At 40.4% G+C, this 21,830-nt stretch overlaps 1 protein-coding gene across 13 annotated transcripts in view; it reads right to left on the reverse strand.

The window, feature by feature from the left end:
- Nucleotides 1–1,478: 1,478 nt before the first annotated feature.
- The window catches only part of ptprt (protein tyrosine phosphatase receptor type T), a 223,199-nt gene continuing 202,847 nt past the window's right edge, over nucleotides 1,479–21,830 (reverse strand). For 10 of the 13 annotated variants that reach the window (XM_028997567.1, XM_028997573.1, XM_028997572.1 and 7 more), the window contains 13 exons: nucleotides 20,761–20,846; nucleotides 20,125–20,161; nucleotides 19,263–19,360; nucleotides 18,791–18,907; nucleotides 16,172–16,326; nucleotides 13,763–13,898; nucleotides 12,216–12,365; nucleotides 11,560–11,733; nucleotides 10,535–10,666; nucleotides 9,112–9,237; nucleotides 7,598–7,761; nucleotides 4,050–4,185; nucleotides 1,479–3,299 (listed from right to left, as the gene is read on the reverse strand). In XM_028997567.1, the coding sequence (XP_028853400.1) occupies nucleotides 3,246–3,299; nucleotides 4,050–4,185; nucleotides 7,598–7,761; nucleotides 9,112–9,237; nucleotides 10,535–10,666; nucleotides 11,560–11,733; nucleotides 12,216–12,365; nucleotides 13,763–13,898; nucleotides 16,172–16,326; nucleotides 18,791–18,907; nucleotides 19,263–19,360; nucleotides 20,125–20,161; nucleotides 20,761–20,846 (1,565 nt within the window). In that variant the 3' untranslated portion in view covers nucleotides 1,479–3,245. The remainder of the gene's footprint in view (nucleotides 3,300–4,049; nucleotides 4,186–7,597; nucleotides 7,762–9,111; nucleotides 9,238–10,534; nucleotides 10,667–11,559; nucleotides 11,734–12,215; nucleotides 12,366–13,762; nucleotides 13,899–16,171; nucleotides 16,327–18,790; nucleotides 18,908–19,262; nucleotides 19,361–20,124; nucleotides 20,162–20,760; nucleotides 20,847–21,830) is intronic. The other 3 variants (XM_028997574.1, XM_028997575.1, XM_028997563.1) reach the window with 1 other exon arrangement.

A 21,830-nucleotide genomic window follows, 5' to 3' on the forward strand; every position in this document is an offset into this window, starting at 1 on the left:
GTTTAATGTCAATTTTTTTTCAATTGGATGGTTTGGAACTGAAAATGCAGCAGGTGTCACATTTCCGTAACGCTTGCCAGATTTTAGGATAATATCTATCAGGAACCGGAGTTTAGAACCCTAAATAGGTAAATAAATAAAATACCTACTACCAATATTTAATGTTGAATTCACGTAGGGCCGTCAGTATAGTTATTTTTGTTAATGATTAAATCTCTCTGTATTGTCATCTTTAACTCCCCAGCTTGAGTGGGTGGAGGTTGGGCAGAACAGCAATGAAGACGTAACACAAGAAGCCACGATGGTGCTGGCATCTCATCCAGGAAATTTACGAATTAACTAGTGCCAAAAGGGCAAAAATTAGTTTGAGGGACATAACTAATGCTTAACTACAGTTTCTGTTGTCCCTCAGACAGCATGAAAATTGAAAAAAACAACAATGCTTAATGGGAAATCCCATGTGGCAAAATATCTCCAATAAAAAGACAAATGTGTAATATGACATGCTAAAATGCATTATGTGCTATGAATCAAGAGTCAAATAAAATAAACTGTATTTAACTGCATCTATAACCATAATGACAGTCAGCCAAAATATACAAAAGCATGATTTATTTTTTCTGTGGCATCAGAATTAGTGTTGAGACCTTGTGAAGGCCTTTATTCTGACAATAAAATTGTACAGTTCACGTTTAATGTGCCAAGAGAAGCAGGAAGCCGTCTTAAACACCAACAGTAGCAGTTTTATGGAGACAATGACTTTTTTTCGCAGTTCACACTAAAAACAAGGCCATCGGGGTGACAGTTTGTTGCCATGGAAATAAAATGATCATCTCTTCCCTGCATGATAATTTGGTTCTGAGTTAAAGGACTAAAAGAAAGCATTAAGGAGTTACAGACTCTGGAAGGATGGAGCCCACAGACCAGTCAGCCGCACGCTGCCCAGTTAACGTCAGATTCTGATTGGTCGTAAATACCGGTCTGACGATTTTGAAGGGGTATACGTTCTCACGGGGTAGTTTTTCTTCCGGTTTACGTGTACTGTGAGATGCCATAAACACTTCTGGAGGACTAGAGGTCACAGTCAGATGATGCCAAAAGGACACAAACAGATCATATGCAAATGACAGATGCCAGCCTCACCATGCCTTGATGTTTTGCCCGTGGAAATCTCTGAAATGAATGATGACAGATGAGGCTGTAAATGAAATGCAGATTGTTTGCGGCCTATGTTTCATCTTTCACATTCAGGTACTGACAAGAGAAAAACGGAGTTTGTTTTAATATTTTGGTCCCTTTATTGATGTAACCACAATTTCAAACAACAGAACAACCATGGCATGTAAATCACCATTTCTAAATATCACTTTGCTAGACAAATAAAAGAAATATACAAATACAACAAAAAAGATAGGAGAAAATATAATACAGGCAGCAGAAACACATCATGAAAGAAAAAGTCATAAAAAGCATTCACACTGTCAATGTCGTAAATTGCAAATTATGTTTTTGTTTTTTTTTTTACTTTTTAGACAATTTCTTTTCACAGTGACCAGAATTGAAAAATCTGAATGATCTTGAATTGTGCTACCCTCCTCTCTGTATTTTAAATTAGCAACAAAGCCAAGATCAATAGCGTACAAAAAACTCTTCAGCAGACAGAGTGCACAGTCAAAAGACACAGTTAGCGTGCAATGGTCACTCGGGGCCGGGCAGACACAGTCGAGTTTAATCCAGATTCATTTTACTGCGTCAGGGAGGGAATGTGATGTGTCACAAATTGTCCAAAACAACAATATTGGCCAGTTGGGTTTTGGAGATTTGTATTGTTTCTGTTGTGGAATATGCTAGAAACATTCATTAAATCCATCTACATTACAACATAAAATAGAATTTAAAAAGAAAATTATTTAAAAAATGCAAGATGCACTGACATAGATAATATTTTAGATCTTGAACACAGAGGAAACTACTTTCACACTGTGCTGAGTGCAGGGCTTGTTCTGTAGTGTAAGGTAAAAGTGTGCTCAGGATTTACGCAAATAAATAGAATAGAACCCGATCTTTAATGATGCTTGTGCATGTATTGACCAGGGTGGGTTTAAATGATCTATGCCTTTGAACAAGCCCAACTTTAAGTGTGTAGTGCCAGTTTAAAAATAGTGCCCAGGCTGTTTCGCTTGCAGTGTGAGAACCACATAGTGGCAGACCTGTCAGATTATAAAGCAATAGCAGAAAACTCGAAGGTTTTGCCGTGCTGTGGGAGGTATCTTCAAAGTAGTAGGTTGCCTGTCTGCAGTCTGGATCCATCACCAGCGGAAACGAAGATGGTCAGAAGAGTAGATGAGGAAGTGTTGTTCGGGAAGGTTTGAGAAGGTTTACAGCACCGCCCTGTTCTTGTCGTTCTGTTAACTGCTGATAAAATTAGCAGTTTGTGGTCGAGTGTCTCGTTTCAGTTGATTATATGGCACTGGAGGTCACATGACAACTGGATTCCAAAATGAACATTTAAAAATGTGCAAAATAGAGCGCAAAATAACAAAACACACACACACACAAAACTAAATAAATTAATACTGCCAGGGCTCAATGTTTCACAGCCTGTAGCACTCTACCTGGTGGGCACAGTAAAGCTTCAACCATCTTCTCAGTGCAACCAAATCACACCAGCTACAGATTCAAGTGTTGCCATGGCGATGAGGAGCACAACATCCCTCTTCAACTCCTCAGCTGAAATCCTTTAGAAATCTTTACACACAACTTGTGTGCAGAGTGTATGTGACCATTTTATGTAAGGAACCGCAAAAAAAAAAAAAATTACGAAAAAATATTTCAGATTTCTGCAACTTTAGTTTCTTCATAAGAAGCTGTACATTAATAAAAGTCTATTTGGTTTTTTCCCCCATATGGCATACAGAAAGCATCTGTGTGGCATGTATGTCATTTTTTTTCATTTTTCAACAGCGTCTAATTTTCTTTACACAGACAGAAACATTCAAGCCATAAAACTAAAAAGGAACATTTTGTACAAGATCACATCACAGTCCAGAATATGTGTGTTGATGCTGGACAGAGAGAAGAAAACTGATGATTTTTTTTTTTTTTAAGTTTTGTACAGTTACAGGGTCCCTTTCCTGTAATATATTATACATGTCACCTCGGAACAGCATGTCCCTCTGCTGTACAGTTTTCTTTCCTGGCTGCATTCAATAACATGTCTTTTCAGTGTTTCTTCTCTTCCTCATTTAGAAAGAGCTTAGACTCTCCAAAGCAACTTCATAGCAGAACTTATACTGTTCCTGAAAAAAACAAAAAAAAACAGACATCACAATTAACCCACCATCCATATAGTCCCGTTATTATTTTACTTTCCTGAGAATTGTGCCATAATTGGGCGGTCATGATTGGGTATCTTGAATTTACACTCAAGTTGGGTTAAGTGCCTTCCTACACAATAGTAGGAAGTGGGGTCTTAAACTTAATCTGTGGTTGAGTGATTTACCCAGTAGGCTGTTATTATTAGTAGTATTTTTTTTATCACAGTCCAACAATGATTGAATTGAGGACCCATAATCACAAGGTTGCCGGTTCGAATCCCGAGCCACCAAGGTGCCACTGAGGTGCCACTGAGCAAAGCACCATCCCCACACACTGCTCCCCAGGCACCTGTCATGGCTGCCCACTGCTCACAAAGGGTGATGGTTAAAAGCAGAGGACACATTTCGTTTTGTCACCGTGTGCTATGCTGCAGTGTTTCACAATGACAATTACTTCACTTTCACTTATTATATTATTTTTATTACACTCATTTCAATAACCTAATTTCAATGCACACCCACAGCATTGATTGATTGGGTGACCTCAACAAGTTGCCTGATGAAGATTAAAGGTCTCCAGATAAAGGTGACCATGTCACATTTAATATATTTCACAGGCAACTGAAAATGCATCCACTAGCATGAACTGAATCTGTATGTAGCAGCAGGGTGAGAGGGTGAATGGGTAATACTTGCTGTCTGCTCATTATCAGTGTGCTCTCCAGGTCTTACCATAGTCTCCACCATATTGGACTTGTTGTTCCTCAAGGTCTTGACAGTGTGGAACACGTCTACAATATTCTGCTGCTGAATCATCTCATTGATGCTACAGATGGCACAGAATGTGCCACTACGTCCACCGCCAGTCCTGGAGAACGAGAATAAAGATGAGGGTTTTAGTTACCAGGTACTTACAGCATTTACCAGAGCAAATTACAACCAGTAGTGACAGGGATAGCCCCCCTGGACACGCTCAGGGTTAAGTGTCTGTACGCATATTGTTTTCCTATTTTTATGAAGTTATGCACTTTAGATGTAATGTACAATTTGCTGCTACCTGTGTTACTAGGGTGTCTTGCTCAGGGACACAATGGTAGTAAATTGGGTTTGAACCTTTGTGCTCTTCTGGTACATAGGTGAGTGTGTTTCCCACTAGGATACTCTAGTAGTATTATATAACCTATATTTAGAACAAAGTCATAGTAGTTTTGATAGTATTGTAGTATATATGTAGTACTTAATAGTATTGATGCAACAATAATTGTCAAAACAATAATTGTTCTTCTGTCTACGCATATTGTTTTCCTATTTTTATGAAGTTATGCACTTTAGATGTAATGTACAATTTGCTGCTACCTGTGTTACTAGGGTTATTTTCAGCAATCTTCAGGAAAGTTATTCTGTTAATGTAAATAACAGGAATAGGACACCTCAAAAAGTTTATTTGAGGTACTTAATCTCCATTAATATAATGAATATCCATTATTATAATATACATATTTTAGACATGAAATGGCAACATTTAAAAAAAAAAAAAATTCAGGCTAGATGTTCATTTGAATGCTTTACTCTACCCTTCAGTGAAGGATCCCGGCTGCAGCAGCGCAGCACAGCTCTCCACAGAGAGCCTTAAACAAATATTACTAAGGTGGCAAAAAATCAATGGAAACCTGATTGGACTGGCATCAGTGAGCTGCAAACAAAAGCCGCTCCACATTGTTTTCAGGAGAGAATTAAAAAGAGGCAGAAGAAGGGAAAAAACTCCCACTCAGGACTAATCAGCCTCGTGTTATCGCCAGGGCAGGTCCTTACTTCTACTATGGATTTTCTACCCTGGTCTCTCGTTTTCAGCTTCATTTCTTTTTGGCTTCATGGGCTCCTACTCCATTGCTCACTGGCTCCAAAGAAAAAAAAAACAAGTCTACTTTACATTCTTGCTTACGTTGTGGTGATATGAGATAATTGTATGCTGAACTTCAAATAAATCAGATTTTTCTCAGGAAGGCATGTACTTCCAGTATTGGCATGACATCCAGTATTGGTTTTAGGGTTGTGATCGCCGTCCTGCTGACTGTTTGTTGGTGTATGATCCAATGGGTGAACAATCGTCATAAAACAACTCTGATTTTAATTATAGCAATAGCTTATAGATTTAATTATATGCAAGTATCGAATTATTTCTTCCAAAGAAACGTTTTGAACTGGAACTTGAGATGAGCCACTACACAGCCAAGATGCTTGTAGAATATTATCCCCTGAACAGTTAAATGTCCGCAGTTTCAGCATAAATCCACCATCTGACAACTGTTCTTGAGCAGAGAGGCTGCATCCCACTTCTATGCACTTCAATTCGGTGTGTAAAGTGACCATTATGTAGTGCACCACATAGTGAATGGAATCTATTGCACAGCAAAATGGCTGATCCAGTATAAAGTAGAAAATGATCGGAACTGAATGAGATTTGCACCACAAACTGCTGAAGGGGTTAGACTAGCTTGACGTGGGGGCGGGGTATAATCAGTCAGTCTGTGCTTCAACTGGTCCCAGACATGCTCTTTGGGGTTCAGGTCAGGGGACATTGATGACCATACCATATGAGGCACTTCAACTTCCTGAAGTCGAGCTGTGACAATTCTGCCATGATGTGGTGGAGCATTATCATCCATGAACAGAAAGTTGGGGGTGTGCTGATGGAATTTGGGGATGATGATGGGTTCTATGATGTCTCTGAGGTAATAAGGTGCAGTGACTGCACAGACTGTGGCACCTTCTCCACCAAAGCAAACCCTGGGGACCATGTTGACCTCAGCGTATTGTTCACCTCGCCTTCTCCAGCAACACTGATGCGACACTCATCAGTGAACAGGATGGTAGACCACTGCATTGTCCAGGTAACATGGTCCTGTGTCCACTGCATGCATTATTAGGCTGTGTCTTGGTGTCAGTGGAGTCACCTCCATAAGGCATGCCATGGCCAGGTGACACTGCTTGTCTATTAAGTGACGTTGTGTGTTCATGGCTGTTTGAATGATGAACTTGGAATGACTTTCTGACAATACCAGCTTGTCTAACAGAATGTTGAACTTGATGCCACATTGAGAAAGGTTGGCTCTTGGTATTGGCCCCAATATAAGGCATACCTGTACACAATGAGACCATTACATGGAAAGCACAAAATGAGGTGTGTCTATCACCCCAATACAATTGCCTCTCTATCCCAAAAATGTCTGAACTGAAACAAACACCGTATGTATGACATCCAGTCTCCCACAATATCCCTAACTTATTGTGAGTATATATATATATATATATATATATATACATACACACACTTAAAATGATATTTTCACAAAAAAAACAAAACATGTTGAATTAAAATTTGTGCACAGTCACTTTTGTGAGATGTTGTTTTTAATTTATTTATTAATATTAATTCTAATCATATATTTGCTCATAATGATTTATGGGTGGGCTTGTCAAAAGTTTCAATGTTACACAAAATGGGTGTCCTTTGCGTTATAAATTACATGATATATTGCTTATAAGAAAACACAAACAACCTAATCCATAGAAGATGGAAAACATTTTATTATAATGTATTTTCTACTTGGAACAATATACAGCTAATTAAATGATCTTGTTTTTAAATAGCATTCATTAACCACTTCATGCTTTTTTAAAATGCATTTTTGGAATTGAAAAAAATTGAAAACTAAACTATTTAGTTTGTCCCTATTCTCAAGAATAAACGATCTATAAAATTAAAGTAATGAATGGTTGATGTTCAGAAATGGCCATTAGCACATATGTTTTCCAGATTACTTTATATTACATGACATTAACCTGATGCGCTTATCCAGAGCATTTTGCAATCATTAATTAAAGGGACAGCCTCCGCAAGCCCACCCCGGTTCATTTAACTGCTAGTAAAATTTGCGGCCACCCAAGTCCATTACCAGCGTAATAGCCACATTCTCAGGAATGAAACAGAAAAGCAGAGTTTCTCTGCATCAGTTCTCTGTAACAGTCTATGTATAGTATGATTGTGTGATGTGTCTTTTAAAAAAAAAATACAGTATCTTCACATATGTGGGCACTAGCCGCTCTAAAGCAACGTACGGTGGAACCATTTCCACGTTTTCCAGTCACTGATTTAGGAGAAGGAGGGTGCCAGAGGGTGTTCATCCTCTGATTTCTGTTCAGTCCATCCTTCCTAAAACGTTGCATTCAACTGTAAAACACTCGAGTTTCGGGAGCGTGTGTCAGGAAGCTGTACTTACAGGCAGTGCACCACAGTGCGCCCGTCTCCCCCATCGTACTGCTCCTGCCACTTGGCCAGTCTCCGCACCAGCTGCAGTATGGAGCGCTTGGACAGTGGGGTATCGCGGTATGCCGGCCAGCCGATGAACTGGAAATGCTGCACCAGTCGGTAGCCATCCTGCGGCTGAGAAACATCAAAAGAAACTTATTATCACTCATCATCGTTATCATCATCATCTCTCCTTCAACTGAAAAATGAATAAAATGCACTTTTGCACTTTTTATTAAGCAATTATTAATGCCATGGCCGACTTTCGATCTCATTGAGATTTTTGCGGCAGAGCTGTCTGATATATAGTATATTGCTGCGTGGGAGCCCGTGTCACTTTGTCGCCGTGGTGATGAGGCCATTTCATGGCAGATTTGCGCCTCCACACCTCTTTGCCACACAACGCTGCACTTATAAGCTGGCCTTTAAATCCTCCTTGTCACTGCTGCTTAAGAGGAAGTTAGGAACGGGAAGGGGGAAATTGACAAATTTCCTTGCTGCTGCTCAGCAAACAGAATCCCAACATAGCTTTAATGAGCATTAATCAACGGACAAGAAAAAAAAAGTAATCTAGTGACTTGTGACTAGTGACTTTCATTTGCGCTGGCAGATCCTGATGTGGAAGCTAAATGTTTATCTGATTGCTGTACTTATGCATATGTGCAGAACGAGGCTAATTCAATTCAAAGATGCGTGATATGATCTGATTTAAATGATCTTTAGAATTGTGACAGAAGCACTAAATAAACTTGTATCAAAATTCACCTCACTTCCTGTCTTCAGGCAACTGGCATAAATATGAATCACTCAGGAAAATGTGAATAATAATAAATAAATAAATAAATAAATACACAATCACTAAGTATATAAAATTAGGAAGAAAAAGCACGAAAAATTTATAAGACAAACACTGGGTGCATGGCCACTGAAGTGTCAATTGAAATACGAATGATTTGTTGGAACAGTACAGACAGACATGTTTGAGCCACCAATGTCAGAACTCAACTCAGGACAAGAGGAAAATGTATCTAGCTATAATTTATCTCTGTATTGCACTGAGCAGTTGATGTTAAGTCTGCCATTCGGGGAAAACTGTCTCCAGGGTGTAATAATTCACAATGAAGCAGGAGAACCACTAATGCTAATGTGACCTAGCTTTTATAGTGATGAAGTGTAAGGGTCATGCTATGTAGTAGTTTAATTGCATCATAGAGCCATTAAATAATGTAAATGCATGTATAAGACATTTATAAAAACAATCTTTCAATTTACTTAATTTACACAATTAAGATTATCCATATAAGAGCAGGCTCTTGCTCATATTTTCCTTGGCCAATGCCATTTTCATGAAGGGAGCCTGTTTTAATGTCCTTATCATGGATCATTGGACAACAAAGTGCACGAATGACACCCAATTCAATGATCATCCAACTGACTACTGGCAGGACCCATCAAAACTAAAAGAGGCTCAATATTTATTCATACCCTAGCCATGTTGCAAATCCTGAAGATCCGGTTGATGATATCTTCATCTATGTCAGCAGAGATGAACTCGACTTGGATGGGACCATAACAGCAGGAGCTCTTTTCTGGCCAGTACTGCATGCAAAGCTGCAGGGGGAAAATGATATGATTACACGCTTCCAAATATCATGCTGAGCTGAGTAAATCAGACGACTGATAGTCAAGGACCAGGAAAACTAGTGTTGGACAGATGTTCGGACCCCCCTCATTCATTATGTCATTGATAACATCATTCAGTACATTACCAATATAAGGGGGCTAAATAAAGGTTTACAAGACAAAAGACTCAGGGATGACAATAGTCCCAACAATAGTTCACTAGGCCACACATCACACTTTATCGCACTGAAAAGGTGAAATAAGTAAATATATAAATTAATGGTTTTCAACGAACATACAGAAAACTTGTACTGTGAATGTTTCATAATATAATATAGATCTGTAACCCCTTGATACTGGGTGTCTGTGTCTATTGCGCCTACTTATAAAGTCCAGAGATCAAAAAATGCATTATGTATGAATAAAAAAAAAAAACAGCATTATTCATATGTGCCATAGTCAATATCCCTGTCCATATTATTCTCTCTTTGTGTGGGGGTTTATGGTAAACACAAATACAGGCTGATATTAAGACAATGTCCCTTTTACTGCCTATTGTGGCATATTTCATTTTTATATTTCATTGTTGCAACTTAAAATTCCTGTAGCATCTAGTTTTTTTTATAATAATATATTATAATATATTAATTATATTTTTATAATTAAATAAAAACCAAAAGCAATGTGTTCCACTGAGTTCTGTCTTGTAAAAGTGAGCCATTTGTTTCATAATTCAGGCTGTCTGAACTAAGCTACCTGACTGACCAGTGTTTTTAAATAGCTGTGGACTATGGTGGATCGTGAGGCCATGCATGTAAATGTAAATATTCAGACTATATAATATATAAAATCTAACATTTAGGCTTACATTTTGCTAACAGGAGTGACAAAAACTGTTCCATCCATTGCTGCAGTCTCACGTCCGTGTGCATGTAGTAATGGAAGTCTCATTTTCAGCAGAATCATTTTGGGTAGTTAAGATAAACGAGGATGTGATGTATAGCTCTGCATTTTGTGTGGGGTACTAATGTGGGGGGGGACAATCCTTAGGGATCAAATTTGCAGACCTTTTCTGAGGATTGGAGAAAAATGTTGTCTTAAGCAGCGTTCACAGAGTTTAGTTTAATTTGTGCTAATTGTTGCAATGAAGACATGGAGGGGAAGAAAGATAATGAAAGCTATAAAAATCACGAAAGCTATGCATGTGGTGACAGGGAGGTCTGAGACGCTGTCGTTAAGTCGCGGGAGTTAAGGCCAACTGCCCACCCCTCTCACGAAGTCGTACCTGAGCCGCATCCATCTCGTTCAGCATTACGATGGAAGAGCAGTTGTAGTCAAACACCAGTCTCCAGAAATCTGCCACGGTGTTGGGTAAGGGGTGCTGGGTCACGATGAAGGCTGCCGGCTGTTTATGACTCTGTAAATCGATGAGACAACACTTCAGCCCCGAGCAGAAAACATGAACATCGCAAAGGGTGGGATTTAGCGTCAACAGACACCGGAAGCCTCTGCGTGACTAACATACCTAAACATACATCAAACCACTGACACTGCCTTCCTTTGTGGAAAAAAAGGCGAGGCATGCGCCGCTACGTTGGAGAGCATTAACCTTGCAAGGTGGTGCATTGGCTGTGAATTCCCACTGCTGGTCATTACACAGCAGCGGATGAGTGGACGCAGTTTGAGACAAGACACTCTGCTGTGGGGTATTTAAAAGTGCTGCTGCAGGCACTTTATCATCACCCAGCCCTTATCGCCTCTCGCGCCTCGCCTCTGTCTCGGTTTATCTGATGGAACAGTGCATATATCCTGTTTGCGGGATGCTTTGCTGTGTCTCACTTCTGTAATCAGCTCTATCAGATTGCTATCTTCTTTATTCAGTTTCTAAATGAACCCCTTTACAAGGCCGGGGCTCGATTACATTTTTACATAGGGGCTGCAGAAATGACATGTGCTCATGGGAATGTGTGTTAGAATAAATAATGTGAAACCTGAAGGCAATGTTAAATGCTCCCTAGAACACCTAGCAAAGTTCAACTGGAGCTAGGGGGGCAGCTTTTGCAATGCAATCATCGGCATTTGTTAATTTTTTTTTCTGGATCGTGAGCTATAAATAAGCAAATTCCTAAAAAAAAATGCAGGGACTCATTAAACCAAAATGCGGAGTCAATGTGTGATATTTATGAATTTAATTAAAGTGAAATAGATTTTGGGGTTCATTTTAAAAAGGCACATTCATCACGCCGCGGCTGCGGTTATAACTCCGTTTCAGATCACCGCCTCTTCCCAGGCGAACCCAGGGAAACTTACGTCCATAAGAGCCGCATTTATGTAGTTACTTGACTCGCCATCGACCGAGATGAGGAAAGGCAGGCAGCGGTCGACCGACAGGACATCCATGCTGCGGTTTTTGTCATGGTTGCGGGGCAGGAGTCCCACGCTGCAGTCCTCAGGGCGCACCCGTGGCGTCACGATGTTCAGAGTCTGAGGGGAAACAGTACAGGTTTAATGATATAAATAACAATAATTTTAAAAATTATAATAATACAATTTACGCACTCTTTGATGGCCAATCACAGTAGCATTTCTGTGTAATAACACTGTGCAAGATCCAGAGTAAGATATTTGAAAAAAGCGGCTCATCTGCACTTCCATCTTTAACAAGATCCAATATATTTCATTGAAGCGAATGTTGCACATTACTTATGTATGAGAGTAAAGAGAGTGAGTGAGGGTGAATTGAGATGCAGATCATACATTATGGGCAAGATGACAGATCTGAGCCTTCCTCTGTCTGATGCTGGGCTGTGCTGCTTATTTTCTAAGTAATACAGAACAATAAGAGGCCTGTGGAAAAACTATTTCTTTTTTTTTTTACAAAGCATCATCCTCTTCCCCACAGCATACCTATCACAGATCCCTGACAGCGTGTACGGGAACAGAAGCAGAATTTGCGTGTTTCTCACCTGGAATTCATCTTTGATCTGGCTAGAGTTGGTCTGGGGGTCTATCCTGCTGATGTTGTAGTATATGGCTCTGAATTCACAGACGGGGATTGCTGTATTCCCACATAGGCAGGCCTCCAATATGGCGTCGTGGACAAACACATACTGCTCCTGGTGGGGGGGAAAACACAAATCAATAATAATATGTTATATGAGGCACTGAACTGAATAGGAGCTACTCAGGTCTTAATTAAAAATGGCATTTGAGGATTTGAGGTGGAATTTTCTGTTACGATTTTCACATTAGTGATAAAACATTAGTAGTTTAATAGTTGAAATGAACATTTATTTAACTAGTACAGTCTGTTCTACCAGGCCTGTGTAGAATAAAACAATCTATTAGGAAATGGGTAGGATGGTTGTGAGACAGCTCAAAAAAAGGACTCTACAGGACACCAGGAGAACGTTCTGCGCCATCGCAGAGCCTTGTGCTCATGAGGGAGACGCATTAAACCCCCCCTGAGCAGAGCGCTGATATGGAGTGGTATTATCAGCATTATCCATATTTGAAAACTCCACAATGCCTAAGGCTTAAGGGCTTGAATGTTAATTGTAGCCCTTTGATGCGCACTGGGCTAAATCCACACAGAGCTGACCTCTCCTGTCCATTACCTTCATCGAGCACTTCTGGAGGGGGAGCCTTTTAAAAGATTAATAGCTTTTTGTTGTTTTCTGTGCTGGATGGTCTTTGAAAGGGTGCTTAAAACTGACACTCATAAAAAAAGACCCCTCTTACTTTGCTGCATTTTAGTGGGCCACACTGCCTGAACCTGCTACCGCACATAACACGTTGCTAATTGGAATCCGGTGCAGGAGTCATGGTCAAGAAAAGAAGATTCTGCTTTTTCTGTTTTCAGAGGGTTTTTTTTTTATACTAGAAGGAACGAGCTCATGATGGCTGAGATGTTGCCCACATACTGGAAAGGAGTCCTAATGACCAGAACTGGATCTGGAGTGCGGCTTACTTTGCTGGAATTACACGATCCCAGTGGTAGAACGTATTACTGTATCCAACACCAGGGATTAGTGGGCTTGTTTGCGGCTTTGTTCTCAGTCTGTTGACCAGCATGTTGCACAGTGATTAATTCAATTGTGTGTGTTGTGCAATTTTCTTCCTGTCAGAAAGTAGTTTGCTATTTCAGCAGACAAGTGTATGGCTGCTGAAATGCGGTCTTGATTTCCAGACAAATAACATGGTCTGGATTCAGTGCATCAAAGCAATTAATATTGATAATAAAAAGGGAATAAGGAATAGGAATAGGAAATTTGACGCTTAAAAGAATGAAAGCTTATTATTACAAACCATGAGTAAAAAAAAAATCTCAAGGGAGGTTCCTGAATCCAATTGGGATATTAATTAAATCAGAGTTTCTGTTGGCTAATAGGTCAGGTCCAACTTTACAAATCTGGACTCGAGCAGGACTATGAATTGAGGATGATTAGATGCACGCCGAAAGCTGCACACCACTGCAGAAGACCCCCTCTCAGTTTCTGTGAAGACCACCCACCTCTGTCTGCACCATGTTCACCCTCTGTGAGCGCAGCTCTCTTATGCAGTTGAAGATGTCAACCACCCCCTCGTTTTCGGCCATGTCCAGCATGATGTCCACTGCTATGAAACAGCCCGTCCTCCCGGCTCCGGCACTGCACAGAGCAAGGAGAGAAAGAGGAGAGCACTGCTGTTAATAATAAAAAAAAAAAATCTCTGTATATACTATCTAGTGGGTGTCGTACACCGGCCCGGTCCAGGTCCCTGCAGGGAAGAGGTTGTGTCATGTGACGTGACCTTGGTGCTGGGGGTTTAGGGAAACACACACAGTCAGTCCACTGTTTGGGTGGGTGTCCGTGGGAGGGAACTGCTAGGCCATGATTCAGTCTGCAGCGTCCTGTCAGTTCATCAGCTCTCTCTCTCTCCCTCTCTCTTCCTCCCAGCACCACAGATTGCCTGTCAGCGGTGGTGATTAATGGTGTGACTGGCGAACGACTCGATCTTGGCAGGGGGATAACGGCCAAGGAGTGCTGAAGGAAATTAGAAATTACTCCGCAGTCTGTCAGGGGCTTCGCTCCATGGGCCAAAACCTCAGCCGCCGGACCTCATCTACATTCCCAGTGTCTCGCACCCTCCCAGGGACATGGCCTAGCTGTGCTTTACGGGTGTGGGGAAAACCCCATAACACCTGTATGTGTGTGTGTGGTATGACACATGACTAATGTTTATAGACAGCTCTTTATATAGAGAATGCATTAAAAACAATGTATCCAACTCTAAATGACCACGAATGTAACTTTATAAGACAATACAGACAGCAAAATAATAATTAAATAAATGTACATTGCTGTAAAGTAGCGATCTGCAGCAGCGCTCAGCCACTTTGCACGTCGCCGGCATTATTACCAGCAATCATCACTGGCTATCGGCCGCCAAAAGGTGTTAAGTCATGATTATGTCGTAATTCTCTCAGTTTTGTAGAGGAACACTGAGGGCAGAGTGATAGCATTGTTCTTTTTTTAAATGTTAATGTCATCAGTTCAGTTTATGTGGAGTGTGATAAACGGGTTAGAGAGATGAAGTAGCAGTAAAAGCCTGCAGCGGCATCTCTCACGGCCCGGCATTAGAAATTAAAGGACAGGGCAGCGTGCTTTGGGGGAACAGAATCAGAGCGCTTTGCATTTCTTGTAATCCACTCTGAAAATGTCTATGTCACATCTGCTTTGTTTGGAGAATCAGTGGCCGAGTATAAAATTGCATTTTGCCATTTAACAGGCTCCCCCTGTCAACTCTCATTGGGCATATGGGTTTCCCACTCCTTCCCACTACCCTTTATGTGTGTGTGTGAAGTGAAAGTGAAAATGGTGCATAGTCGGATTAATAGGCTCAGGTGAGTTAGTGAAGTGCATATTTATTAATAACTAATTCATGGATGATGCCTTTCCTCAGAAAAAGGGACAGTCACAGAAATACACACAAATAAATATCCATGTGTCAAAGCTTTTAAAACTGATGTTCATGGAGTTCCAGCCTTTCAGATGACTATTAATTTGAAACTCATATATAACAATCATGTTGTAAACTTCTTAAAGCTGCAGGCAATAGCATCATATAAAGCTTGTCTATTGAAGTAACTACATTTTATTTATGCAGTAAATACATTGAATATATACTAAATATTGATCTCTATACAGGAATCAGGGTAAACCTCTAGACAGGTTTCAGGGTAAACTCTGAAACTCTGATTCACATACTACAAAGACAGTACATGGTAGCTACATTCTGCCATCTCAGAACAATGTCTCTTTAAGAAGAACATTTAACTGCAGCCTCTCAAGTAATGCAGTGAATGACATCGTACACTCACACAGTTTAATGTTCAATATCAGGACTGCAGGACGGACTGTGGTGCCATATTGATCATGATATTCCATCTCTGATGTGGCTGCAGCATTATTCAGGCTGTTGCATGTCACATGGGTTTGGAGGATAATGTCACTCTTACAGTTCCTCTGGGTAAATCTAAGTGCCAGTTTGAAAAAAAACTGATATAAAATCAAAATGATGTATATATACATCTGCTATAATGATATGGATGTGAAAGCCTGAAGTGGTTGTGAATTAAAGGGAATGCTGCAGTATGTGAAAAAGACAATGTCTTTTGAGCATAACTCACTTCGCCTTCAAGGCCTGGTAAACAAAAATGTCTGAAGGATCCACTGTCATTCACTTCAGAGCTTTGCACTGCTGGTGTCAGTGTGTACAAGACATTAAAACAATTCTCATTTTTTTCCACACAAAACAAACGCTGAAGTGACCAGTCAAAGGCTGGATTTACAAGTGGACCCCTTCGTGTGGGTCTGTTTTAATACTTCATGAGTAATTAACCCCAGGTCAGTGCCACCATGTCCTGGTCTGTGATCTTTACCTGCAGTGGACCACGATAGGCCCAGCATCTGGAGGGTTGAGGAACTTGACCTGCCGGACAAACCCCAAGAGGCCTGTGGCATAGCAGGGTACGCCATGGTCGGGCCAGCTGGTGAAGTGGAACTGTCGGATCTCTCGGATTTCATGGTGACCCTTCTGTACAACAGAAGTAAAGTACTCAGTTTGATCAGCTTGACTTTGTTTCTTTAGAACAATTAAAAAATTACAGATGCTGAATACTAAATGAATAGAATGAAGAGTTAAATGATAAGTTACAGCACAGCAAATGACTTGTTCATCCTTAAACAAATAGCTACTAAAATCAATTATTACAAAGGACATCTTAAAGCTGGAGGTGCTCTGACCTATTCCTCTACACTAGTCTCACCATCAATTTCACACTATGATACTCCATATTGAAATTTTTATGCTTCCAACTAATCAAATTCATGAATTGTTCTGTTGTAGGCCATGATGCATCTGCACGGGCCAAAGGACCATGCCTGCTAACCTGAAAGGCTGACAACTGCTCTAAACTGACAGTCTAAACGAATGGTGATGAGTGGCCCTGCAGGTGCTCATCATGTAATTATCTTTTTCACATCGGTCGGTGGGTTTTAATGTTGTGGCTAATCTGCGCATAAACAAGTGGGATGGAATGGGGAGGTCATAACATTTTTAGGATTATTTGTATTTTGTTCCCTAGGGTATAAAATGCTCCAAACAGCATTTGTAGATATAGATTTGGCAATATAGAAGCTTGTCGTCTCGTGTACTACATTTAGTAGTATTTTACTTTTATGTCACAGAGTGCAGATATGTCTTTGCTGTTGAGAGTTACTGATAAACTGATAATTGTATGATTATTGAGGCACATAAAAGAATCAGTATATAGGTTTATGGCCCTGGAAATATGTTTTGCAATGCTAAAACCAGAAAAAATATATTGGCAACAGTAACAGCGTCCTAATTATTTTTCTGTAAATGTAAGGAAAAAAAAAAAGACACTTCTATATTAATGAGGTCATGTCCGCACCCCCTCCAAGCCACAAACTCCAACACCCGACTTCACACATAATGAATCGAAAAGTGTGTGTGTGTGCGCTGGCTGCGTCTCGCATGGCATTCTGGGTGAGAGCGAGGGCAGCAGGCGCTCATCTTTCTGGAAGCCTCTGTCCAGGATATTAGGCCCCATTCGAAGGACATCATCCGGCTCATAAAAGGCCTTTATGTGTGAAGAGTGGCCATTTACAGTCACGCTCAAATACAGTAGTAATTGTGGCGCTCACACCTCGCCGGCTTACATTAGTTCGGAGCGGTTAATTGCAATTTTGGTTGGCGAGCTGTGTAATTCTCACCGCTTTGCTGATAGCCCAATGAGCCCACATGCTCAGTTAGCGGCTTAAAAATTAATGTGAAAAGTGCCTCTCGCTCTTCCTGGCTGTTTACATATGAGGTGTGTGTGTGTGTGTGTGTGTGTGTGTGTGTATTATACACAATCACAGAAGTGATTCCTTGTTAGAATGGCTGTGTGGCTGCAGCTTGGCTGAGGTTTTATGAGTTGATGTAAAATATCGGTAAATAACTGCCAAATGCTGCAGGCCACAGCTTATCGAGAGCTGGCATGGAAACACGCGTGAGCAGCCTTAAGATCAGTCCACATGGTGCAGCAAACCTCCCTCCCAGTTTCATTATAACACTTTTCAGACTTTTGCCTCCGTTTATGTTCTTCAATTAAAGCGATTTCATGCACACAACTGAAAAAGAAAAAACATTGTAGCCCAGGCTGTTTTATTAGCACTGTCATAATTTATGTTGTTAATTGTTACTATACATTTAATATTCATTTATTAAGTCTAAGACAGGCAGTAGGAGTTTTAGGGCCAGTTTCAGGTGATACATCAATTTTCAATTGGAGACACATGGCTGTCAAGGTCCTCAATCATGGAAGCAATAATTATGATACACTGCAGCACAGCACGCGGTGCACAAACCAAAATGAGTCCTCTGCTTTTAACCCATCTCCCTTAGTGAGCAGTGGAACAGTGTGTGGGGACGGTGCTTTGCTCAGTGGTTTGAGATGTGAACTACATGCCCATCTCAACCTCTTTCCCACACTTGTCTCTATCATAGTTTTAAATAAGAAATTTAGCAAGTTTTTTAGTTTGAATTGAAATCACAATTAATTAAATGCAAAATTCATGAATAATTATGTTTTTTTGTAAATCAATCAACAGCCCAATTATTTTCATACAAAACTGTCTTCCTGTGGATGAGCACAAAACGAATGCTAAAAGACACTGGCCTTATTGTGAGACAGATGGACAGCGTGTGTGAAACTCGCTGACAGCAATCTGTCCTAATGTCAGTGAATGAGGCTTCTGAAGCCCATTCTATTCATTTACTTGCTTATCGCTGCCTGCTTTCTGCCACATCTGCCCTATTTACATTACAATATCAAACAATGAAGCACTCAGCTTTCTTAAGTGTTCTTAAAAGTGTTTTTTCCTGAATTAAGGGACAGTTGCATTGTAAGACAGAACATCTCAAATTCTCGGTATCAGGAAAGTCATGAAAAAATGGAATATGTGTATTGTTAGTGACTACACCTCAATCGTACCTTTTGGACGGTGAAGGTACGGATGACGTATTCAGCTAGCGGCTCCGTCTCAATCAGAGTGACTTTGATGTCTCCATAGACCTCGGTCTCATCGGGCCAGTAGCGCACGCACTTTACCTGCAGAAACCCCAGGGAGCACATTTACAGGAGAACAATACCTCATCAGACCGTGGAGCAAACAGCACGTTTGCCAAACACTGTTATCAACGCTGCCCCCACAGATGACATTTTAAAGCACAAAGCAAACTAATTACTGCAGCCACCAGCTGTCATGGTGCTTGTTATCATATGATTATGAGCAAATGTCATAAGGGTCTGATGACAGACATTATAGAAAGGTGCAAAATTTGGCAACAGTTTTCAAAATACCTGCCACCCCCCACCCCCCCGAAGACTCTGCTTACGTCAACATTTACATGCTGTGTTTGTTCCCAATAAAGAAACTCGGAAGTGGCAGTTTACAAATGCTCACCCTGCCTACTTCAACCAGGTTGGTAACCATGACGATGCTGCCAGAATTCTCCTGCCAAATCATCCTCCAGAAATCTCTGACTGTCTCTTGCATTGGCCCTAAACAACGATAAACATTAAACATAAGCACATATCAACAAAGCACCACAATGACCAATGAGGCTGTATATATCTGTAAAAGGGGCTTTTTAATTTATGGCAGAGTGCCTATTCAGCGATTCACTGCATATCATTGCATCACAATAAATTGCATTCATTTGGCATAACCATTTATCCCAAATGATTTAAAATGCACATTTACATGAAATCCAGATGTGTATGTAATTTTACAATTAGATGTGCATGTTTCAAAGTTTCAAGTTAAGATATTATTATTGTAATTTATTGTACAAAATAGGAATTAAGTGCATGTTCAAACAGTAAGGAGATGAAAAGGGAGACGAATCCATATAAGAGCACATTAAAATGTATAACAATGGTACAAGAAGCCTGGCTGGATTCAGAGACCACTTCAAATGTAATCCATGAATCATTGTGCATTTTTGGTTGATAATTGTGACTGATAACTCATTAAAATTCAATCTTTTCAATTTTCAGAATTGCAGAAGTGATCAATCAATAAGTACCCCACAAATCCAGCTTCTGAAAATCAGGTTTATCTATACAATCAATACTTTTGGTGGATTAATTTATGAAAAAGCAAAGCAAGTTCACGTGAGTGCAAAAGCAATAGTCCACATTGTCAGATTATGAAATTTGCATTGGTCAATGCAAATTTGAAATCAGCATAAAAAAATAATTTATTTATTTTACACTATTCAATATTCAATTCCATTATTAATTTTCACAACTTCTTTGCTTACCTTGTGTAGCAATGTAATGTCTTTGTCTGTGATACCCCTGTAATAGAAATAATGACAAATGAGTCACATAATGAACAATTCATTGATTCTGATTCAAATATTTAACTTAGGCTGTACTGATTTGACAAGGCAATTTCTCCATTCTTTAGAAAACTGTAAGCAAATGCCATTATCCCCCCTGCATTTGTTAGCATTAAAAAAAACTAAATAAATGAACAGTCAACAAAAGTTAAGCTCCTGTAGACAGAGATCTGGGTGTAACAATCCATTTCCCAGCAGGATCCTGACACAATCGACCCAGTAATTGTTTTATTACTAGAAATGCGTTTTGGTGACATGATTACTGATGGAGCTCCTGAAGCCTGGGGGATTTTTGCTCCCAGCTGACTAATGGATACAGTCATATTGACAGTGTCATTAAAATTATTATATTGCAGCAGTCCTGCTATTTTTTACCAAGCATTGTGGGAAGAGAACTGCATTCCAGTATACTAACTGATAACAGCGCATCACATTTCTAAAAGGCTGATGGGTATGAAAATTATGTTAAGAAACAGCTATGGTCTTCACCAGATATAAATTCAAACACATTTGTTTTCCCTTAATACCAAACCATTGAAATTATGCTGCACTTACATCAATGTAGTTGGCATTTATGTAGTCTGAGTGGGGGTCACCATCCAGCGGTTGCAGTCTGACCCGAGTGTGGTCATCTGTGGGGTCAAATATTCACAAAGAGCAGGTCTAAAGTTACATTTACCCAGACAGGGATTCCTAGCAGAACCCAGACAAGTGCTGCTAGCATCATGCACACCTCATCCTTGGCCATGTACAGGCACTGGACAGGATTAGAACTTGACATCATTCACAATGCTATATCAGAAGTTAATATGTATGAGGGGATACATAGTACTGTATCAAGATGTTGGGGCAGTCATGGCCTAGTGGTTAAGGAAGTGGCCCCATAATAAGAAGGTTCCCATTCCGCCAAGATGCCACTGAGGTGCCACTGAGCAAAGCACCGTCCCCACACACTGCTCCCCGGGCGCCTGTCATGGCTGCCCACTGCTCACCAAGGGTGATGGTTAAAAGCAGAGGACACCTTTTGTTGTGTGTACCATGTGCTTTTTGCTGCAGTGTTTCACAATGACAATCACTTCACTTTCCAGAAAAAAAAGGGAGGACGGCAAGGCTACACCCAATTGGGTCAAGGCTGTTGCCGATTAACTTCGGCTCACTTTTTGATCACTGATTATCTGCTTATGTCCCCCTGTTTTTCTTGATGCCTTCAGCTCAAATATGTGAGTGTGCCAGTATTGTCTACCCAGTGCCCATGTGCCCCATTTTATCTCAATTGCACACCCTGTTTCTCCTTTGTTCTCAAACATTTGTTTTATTCTGAAAAAAAATAGCTAAAAACCAGCTACATTTAATTAGCTCTTTAGGAATAGGGCATTTTATAGTGGTTTCAAAAAAGTTTTGACCGCTGTGCTCCACCAGCATTCTTCCCCGAGTTGTGCATGTCTCAGTGCTGGTGGACGGCACAACACACCCATGGGAAAAATGAAAGACTGCCTTTCTCTTTCCAGAAGACGTTCTGCACACAAGCCCTGTTCACACATCGCCCACAGCCAGAAGCGCCGCCGCCAACGTGGAGCACGGAATAATCTCAGTGCGTGATTAATTTAATTACTCTCTCGCCAACA

This window comes from Denticeps clupeoides, chromosome 12 (assembly GCF_900700375.1).
Source record: "Denticeps clupeoides chromosome 12, fDenClu1.1, whole genome shotgun sequence".
Taxonomy (NCBI): domain Eukaryota; kingdom Metazoa; phylum Chordata; class Actinopteri; order Clupeiformes; family Denticipitidae; genus Denticeps; species Denticeps clupeoides.